The sequence below is a fragment of the Monoraphidium neglectum genome (assembly GCF_000611645.1).
Source record: "Monoraphidium neglectum strain SAG 48.87 unplaced genomic scaffold scaffold03048, whole genome shotgun sequence".
Lineage (NCBI taxonomy): Eukaryota > Viridiplantae > Chlorophyta > Chlorophyceae > Sphaeropleales > Selenastraceae > Monoraphidium > Monoraphidium neglectum.
The window spans coordinates 1-7359 of NW_014010580.1; the positions used below are offsets into that span (position 1 = coordinate 1).

At 65.2% G+C, this 7359-nt stretch overlaps 3 protein-coding genes across 3 annotated transcripts; 1 reads left to right on the forward strand and 2 right to left on the reverse strand.

Moving 5' to 3' along the window:
- Nucleotides 1-269: 269 nt before the first annotated feature.
- On the forward strand, nt 270-755 carry MNEG_12072 (hypothetical protein; the record flags this gene model as incomplete). Its single annotated transcript, XM_014039454.1, has 2 exons — nt 270-338; nt 612-755. The coding sequence occupies 2 exons, from the start codon at nt 270-272 to the stop codon at nt 753-755; spliced, it is 213 nt and encodes a 70-aa protein (XP_013894908.1).
- Nucleotides 756-1873: 1118 nt separating this feature from the next.
- On the reverse strand, nt 1874-5425 carry MNEG_12073 (hypothetical protein; the record flags this gene model as incomplete). Its single annotated transcript, XM_014039455.1, has 10 exons — nt 1874-1916; nt 2150-2235; nt 2432-2497; nt 2547-3041; nt 3337-3497; nt 3823-3883; nt 4123-4263; nt 4597-4686; nt 4942-5090; nt 5350-5425. The coding sequence occupies 10 exons, from the start codon at nt 5423-5425 to the stop codon at nt 1874-1876; spliced, it is 1368 nt and encodes a 455-aa protein (XP_013894909.1).
- A 926-nt stretch (nt 5426-6351) lies between these two features.
- On the reverse strand, nt 6352-7026 carry MNEG_12074 (anthranilate phosphoribosyltransferase; the record flags this gene model as incomplete). Its single annotated transcript, XM_014039456.1, has 2 exons — nt 6352-6694; nt 6977-7026. 2 exons carry the CDS (start codon nt 7024-7026, stop codon nt 6352-6354), a joined length of 393 nt encoding a protein of 130 aa, XP_013894910.1.
- Between the last annotated feature and the right edge of the window lie 333 nt (nt 7027-7359).

Consider the following 7359-nt stretch of genomic DNA (forward strand, 5'->3'; position numbering starts at 1 on the left):
CTGCGGGGCTGAGGGGCCGCGGGGGCATGGGGCGGTGGGGCGGTTGGGGCATTGGGGGCTGCGGGCTGCAAGGCGATGCGGACGCGGGATGGTGAAGCCTGAGGTGGCGAAGTGCGGCCTGATGATTGACATCGGCCACAGCGCGATGCAGGCCGACGGCAGCACGGCGTGCACAGCTGCGGTCGCTCCCCTTCCCCGGCCACGTTCCGGTGCCGCCTGAGACGTCGACTGCCCCCTCATCAACCTACCATGCGACTAAACCACAGGTGATGCTGAAGCAGGACGACGGCGTGTACGCCTGCATCGCGGAGGACGATGTGCGGTACAACCTTGGAGAGGTGAGTCATAACCATGATTGTTACACGCGCGCGCGTAATCTTGGAGGCGCCCCGCAGGGCCGCGGCACACGCCTCGCGGTGGCCGCGTCGGCGGTGCCGTGCCTCCCACGCTTTTCGGCGCCTGCTTTGGTGAACCCCTTTCCCCATCCCAATGCCTTGGAAGTTGCTGCCCACTCACCCCTGGAGACTGACCAGTGTATTGACGCATCAACAACAGAGTTTTCTTCCCACCCTATCAAACCGCTTCTTTTCCCCGGATCCCTCAACCCACAGGTCAAGGAGGAGCTGATGGCGGCTATGGGCCTGAACACGGAGGAGGCCGGCAGCGTGGCCGCGTTCCTGCGGCGCGGCTACAAGACCTCCACCTGGTTTGAGGACGACAGGGCGCTGGAGCAGTCCGGGGAGTGGCGGCTGTGACGGGGCCCGCTCTCGCGCAGCTCTTCATGCCCGAATGAGAGTGGAGCGTAGCGGCGGTTTTGCATTTGGTTGCCTTGGAGTGTGCTTTCTTGCTTTTTGACTGGCCGATGATTTGGCCATTGTTCACTCTCTCTAGAGCCCCGCTGGCTTTGGGGACTTGTGCCTGTGCTGCGCGTGCAGTGCGAGCAGGCCCTGAAAACAGTAAACCAAACAATTTGGCAAGGCAAGGAGCAGTGATGGTTGCAACATGGCGGGGGAGGGGGCGGCGCAGGTTTTCAACATGCGCAGGTATTCAACTTGCCAGATGATAATGCTCGCAGCGCATCCGCCAGCATTGAGCCCCAGCTATCCAAGGAGGTAACCACAGTTCTGTCAGCAGCAGGCGCGGTTCTGCGGCACTGACATGCAGTGCAAGGGGTGAGGGGCGCCTTCGCAACGGCTTGCTTGCAGTGGAGGGTTTTATTAAGTGCCCTGTGTCGCAGCCAGAAACCCTCTGCAATGCGTGTGAAGGGCCCGCAACAGCAACTGCATCTGAGGAGACGTCCACGTCAGCATTACAGGCGGAGCAGGACAGGGCAAGGCGGCAGACACAGAAGACCAGCAGTGTGTTTGATCAGTTGGGTTGACACATGTCAAGCCGGCATCAGAAAGCATACAGCAGGGTGAAGCATGTACAGCCTCATCATTAACGAAAGCAACATGCGCATGGATCAATCAAAGGCCGGGGCAAGCATCGGCTGTGAGAGCATCACGTTGGTGCACAAAAACGCGAGGAGTGCTGCGGTTGCGAGCAACTGGGGGTTGGACAGCCACAACGGCCAACCGACATGAAACGTGCGTTCGATCAAGTGTGCGTGCTGAAACATTGCATCATCATGCCATGTGAGAAGCAGAGCTGCGGCTGCCAGGTGTTGGTGCAGGTCCCTGCTGCGTGAGCTGAGGCGGCCCGGCCCGCCAGCGTTCAAATGCACCGCGACGCCGCAGCCGCTGCGATACATTTTGCTGCAACGGTGGTTGATTCGATCATGCAGCCGCTTGGGGCAGGCCCACTCTGAGGCGCCGCTGCACCCTTGCGTTGTGGGGCGGTGCGCAGGAGGTCGGGCGCGGTGATTGGCCGCCTAGTTGAGGCCGCCGCCGGCACCGCCGACAAGGAAGTATGGCCTGCGATTACGAGGCAGGCGCAGGGCAGGCGTCGGTCAGGGTCCTCAGGGGCAGCCTCCCCCTAGCCGCTGACTCCACCGCGCGCGCCAGAGCCAGCACTCCACGTGCGCTGCGCGGCTCGTGCACGGAATCACACGCGAAAAACAGCGGCCAAATGCAGCCGCCCTGGCCACGGCTCCTCAGCGAGGACGGCAGGGGTATACAGCCGCTGTGTGTCCGCACAGCGAACGCACCTGGTCGTGGGGTAGACTGCATAGTTGGCGTTGATCTGGGCGACCTGGGTGGCGCGGAACGCCGAGTCCGGGGAGTCGGAATTCACCTGGGGCACCATTGATTATGACACGCACGCGCACGTGGCAGGAGGGACAGGCGCAGGTTAGGATGGAGAACAGGTTGACGAGTGGTCGCTGCAGAAGTTGAGGGGACGGAATGCAGGGTGCATGGAGGGCGGCGGCAGCAGCAACGACGCTCGGCGGCCGCGCCGTCTGCGAACGCAGGCCGACACAGCGACGCACCCCGTCCGGCTGTTGGCCGCCGGCCGCGCCCGCCTTCTGCGCGAGCGCGCCGGCGTGCGCGGCCGTCTGCGCGGCCAGATACCCCCGTCGCGCACGGGGCAGGCAGGGTGCTCACCGCGGCCAGCACTGCGTCGTGCGCGTTGTTGGAGGCCAGGCCGTTGAACAGGTCCCCACCCTCGCGGAAGCCGAGCAGCCTGCGGTGGCGGCCTGCCATCTTGCGGGCCGCCGCGGCCATCGACTTGGGCGCCGGGGCCTTGGTCGCAGTGGCAGCGCCCGCCTTGCCGGCGGACGGGGAAAGCACCTTGTCGATCGCATGGACTGTGGAGCTGAGCACGAACTGGTTGGGCGCGACGACGTTCGCGACGTTGCCGGCCGCGTCCTTGACCGTGGCGTGACCGAGCCTGTAGCCGCCCGCCATCTTTTCCTCGGACAGCACGACGGTGAGGTCGGCGCCCTTGAGCAGGGTGGGGACGGGCTTGCCGCTGGTGAAGCCCTTGGGGATGGGGCGGTAGCCCGGGACAGAGTGGTACAACAGGATGGACTTGAGGGTGGCGGGGTCGGCCTTGGCTATGGCGTCCTTGGTCAGGCCTGCGGCCTTGAAGGCGGCGTCCTGTGGGGGGGGGGAGAGGGAGGAGCGCGCACGACGCACGGCGGAGGGGGTTCACAGTGTGCAAAGTGAGCAGGCGGTGGGCGCGTCAGCACAGCTCGATCTCAGCAAGAGAGGATGGGAGTAAAGAGCAGCTGCGTGACTTTTTCAAATCTGTGCCAGCCGCGCACATGCGCAGGGCATGTGCGTGCCAGTCTGGCTGAGTCTGGCCGTGAGCACTGCCCCAGGATTGGTGAGCATGATCAACACTGATCTACCTGGGGAAACTTGCTGCCCACCCCACCCCCATCCTGCACACCGTGGGCACAAAGACGGTGGCGCCATGGGCCTTGAGGTCTTTCTCGATCTGGGCCCTGTCCGCCGCAGCCTCGAAAAGCGTGAAGGGCGACACCATGGACTCGTGGCCGCCAGCACCGGACATTTTGAAGTCCATGTCATCCATGCTTGGGAACACGTTGCCTGCAGGATAGGATGCAAAGGATGAAAGCATCCCATGCGGTGGGGGAGATCACACGCTTGAAAGAGCGACAACATGGGCAAGATTGGAGGGCCATGCTTCAAGTAGCCGATGCGGCTGACGAGGCCGCAAGCCGCGTTTTCGACGGGCAACAGCTGGCTTGATCCCCAGGCTGGGTCGGGCGCCCTGCCAGAAAGTCACAGAAGTGCAAAGCAAGCCCTGTCGCGCCCAGCCAGCGCCCCCGGGAAATGGGCGCCCGGACTGGTTACAGCTGTCACGGCGTATCTGGTGCACGCGCGGCACGTACGCGCGTGACAGCCCGCGCACCAGGCAGCAGCAGCTTGCTGGTGGTGAATACGTTGTGGGCCGAGGTGGGCACGAGCGTCACCTGTGCGGGTGTCAGGGCCAGTTGCGCTGGTGATGGGGGGGATCGAAATGGACACCTATCGATGACAGGGGTTCCAACATCGGCACGAGCAGGTGATGCGTGGCTGCTGCGGTGGGCAGCGTGCGCAGTGCAGCTGCTGGAGGCACGGCGGAATGCAGCCAGCAGGCAGCCCCCACATGCAGGGTGGCGAGCACCAGAAAGGCATTTGACCAGGTGGATTGACTGCCCCCCAGACGCACCACTGCATTGTGGCTGTCATTGGCCGACAGCTTGCCGTCCTTGCTCACTGAAACCGTCAGGTTCCAGGCCGGGTTGGCGGTCGTCACGGTGGCAGAGGCGCCCGGCTTGAGCTTCGACAGGTCACTGGAGGGGAGCAGGGTCTGCGTGGGCAGATCGTGTAGGAGGGGCCGGAGGCGTTTCGCTGGCCGCGCGTGCGTACTAGGAGCGGGGGCAAGTGCAAGCGTGACAGCACAGGCAGCGTACAGTGTACAGTGACTGGGGGGCGTGTGGCGTCCGCCGGCGGCGCTCTGGGATGGATTGCACCCCTGCCGCATGCGCCAGAGGCGCCCGCCTTTGCGACGGATAACAGAACGCGCGTGCGGCTGGGGGCCGCATGCGTGAGCGGACGGGCTTGGGCAGCGGCGGAGGCGACGCGCCATGCCAGGGCGAGGAACGGCAGTGATGCGTGCAGTAAGGGGTGAGAAGCTTCTCACCAGGTAGCCGACGACGCGCTGCGCCAGGGCCTTCCGGTCTTTGAGGGATCCGAGGTCGAGGTTGGACTCCTTGAGCCACGCGTCAACGGCCTGGGGCACCGGGAGGGGAGGGGGAGCACCGGGGGCGGCGTTTTGGTCAACAGTAGTCATTTTGGGTGTTCCCCGGGGGCGCCCGGATAGTGCGGGGGTTTGGACAGGGGCGTCTGAGCCCTCTGGCGCCGCGTTGCCGAGCCGTCAAGGGTATATGTTAATACGGGCATGCTCAAAACGTGGCACACGCCCAAGGCAGCCTCCCGTCGCGGCCGCGGCGCGGCGAGGCACCCGCCGGGCCCAAAGCGCGCTCACGGTATTGGTGGGGGCGAGCAAGACGATCGCCATGCCCATGGCGGGGCTGTTTTTGGAGTACACATCGGCAGCGCCGGCTGCCTTGATGAGCTCGACGAATCTGGTGGCGCCGGCGGCCTTGGCGGCATCGACGACGTCTGCGTGCGGGCCTGGGGAGGGCGCGGGGGCCAGGGGTGCGGGGCCGGGGCGGTCGGGGGCGGCGAACAACCAGCGCGCGTCTTCCTCGGAGTGAAAAAAGACAAAGGTGATGGTCAGTGTTTGAAGCATCAGCAGGCGCGCCGGAGGACCCAGCCGCCCGCGGGCGTCCGGGTGGCCAAAGAACTGTCACTGGCGGGTCAGCCGTGCCTCCGGCAGGTCGGGTGGGGCCCACGGACATGCGCTCAGGAGGCAAGTGTAAGCCTCACACACCTTCAGCTGAGCTTGCTCGCAGCATGAGAGCTGCCATCAGGATCCAGGCCACATTGAAAGATGCCGGGCGGGCCATTCCGATGTCGCGGTTTGTCAAGCACGGGTGGCTGCACGATGCGGAGGCTTCAAGGCAGTCAAAATAGTTTCTATCGTGTATTCAAAATCTCGCGACACCGCTTTATGTCTGTGTCACTGGCCTTCTGGCTGACAAGTGTGACGGGAACTGGTCAGCTGGGGGAGGCGTTGCTGACAGTGGCTCCTCTGCAGGGGCCGCAGCTGGTGGGTCGGTAGCAAGGGGATCCCAGAGCCTCTCTCCTTCCGTGGCAGCAGCCGCTTATCATAACTACCTGCAACCGACGGCCTCGCTGCGTTTTCTCCCTGCCGCCCACCCCATCCCAAAGTCACCGGCCGGGCAGCTCAAGCTGGGAACAGCTGCGGGCGCGGGCGCGAGCCACGGTGGCAGACCAGCAGGTGCTGTCGAGGGAAGCGATCACCCTGGCAGCCATCCCTGTGTGCACAGCCCCGAAGAAGCTCCCCAGCGCCTGGGGAGCCGCTGCAGCAGCGGTAGGTTGGCTTACAGCAGAGCGGCCCAGCCGCTGCTGGGAGGGCGCTCCAAACAAACAACAGCAAGCCTTGCATCAGCGCGTTGGGGGCAAAAGAAAAGGCGCTGCTGGCACTGCGCGGCGCGTCGGTGCGAGGCGAGGGAGGCGCAGCACCCTAGGGGATTGGGAAGAACTCAAATCTGTGGGGCGGGCGGTAGAGCGCACCGACGACGGTCAGTGCGAATGCGGGTCATGGCAGCACCCCTGGGGGGCAGCGATGCGTGGTTGATAACGGGCCCGTATGCGCTGGCGTCACGCGCCCAAAAGTAACTGAGCCATAGCAACTCTGCTCGGCCGTAGGTTTTCTTCCGTGCGGCGCACAAATGGGGCTCGGAGACGCGCCGTGGAGAGGGGCAAGAGGCTGCGAAAGCGAGCGTGCAAGGGGTCATGGGCGCCGCCCTCACGCCGTCGCCGCGACCTGCGGCTGCTGCTGCCCCCCCGCCCCCGCCCCCCGCTCCGCCGCAGCCTCCTTCTGGCTCAGCGCCGCCCACGCCTCGAGCACGCCCGCCGCCTTGCCCGCGCGCTGCGCCTCCTGCGCCATGGCCACCCCCTCCCGCGGGTCCACCGCCACCTCAGCGGCCGCCAGAGCATACCCTGCGTTCAGATTCAGCGCGTCCGCCACCGGTCCGCGGGCGCCGCCAAAGACGTCCCGCAGAATTGCGGCGTTGAGGGCCGCGTCGCCGCCCTTCAGATCCTCTACTGTACAGCGGGGGATGCCGACGTCCTTGGGGTCGAGGCTGTACCTGCGGGGCGGGGCCAAACAAGAGGGACGGGAGTGATCTGACGTCGCCCAGATCGAGCTTGGCGCATGAGCTCATCCGCATACAACGCCAGATCATCCACGGTCGAGAGCATCAAATTTGAACCGGCACGCCATCGGCGGCGACGGGCAGCAGGGCGATGGGGAAGCGGGGTGTGGGGGAGAGGCGCGTCGGCGGCGCCCAAAATCGCCCAAGCCCACAACCGCCAAAGCCGCAACCGCCAAAGCCCACTACTGCCAAAGCCCACAATTGCCAAATGCGCACCTGCGGGGTGCTGCGCCTGCGGTGACCTCCACAACGTCTGCCGGCCCCATGGGTGTGAGCTCGTCGAGGCCCATTGAGTGGACCACCAGCGCCTTCTTCATGCCCAGGCGCTGGGGGGGCGGGTGGGGTGTGGGGTGTGGCGTGTGTCTGTGGGTCAGATTGGTGGCATTTTGATGCCTGTGTGTGTGTGTGTGTGTGTGTACTTTTTCGCGCGTGTGTGTACTCGCGTGTGTATGTCAGTTGCAGACGCGCCATTCGCACGGACTGATACGGTGATGCAGGCTGCCTGCGCGCGAGGGGTGCACTCGACACGAGGACTCGCGGCGCCCGGGGCTCAGGTGTACCGCCCGCGACAAGCACCTGACTCATGAGCTGCCCGATGG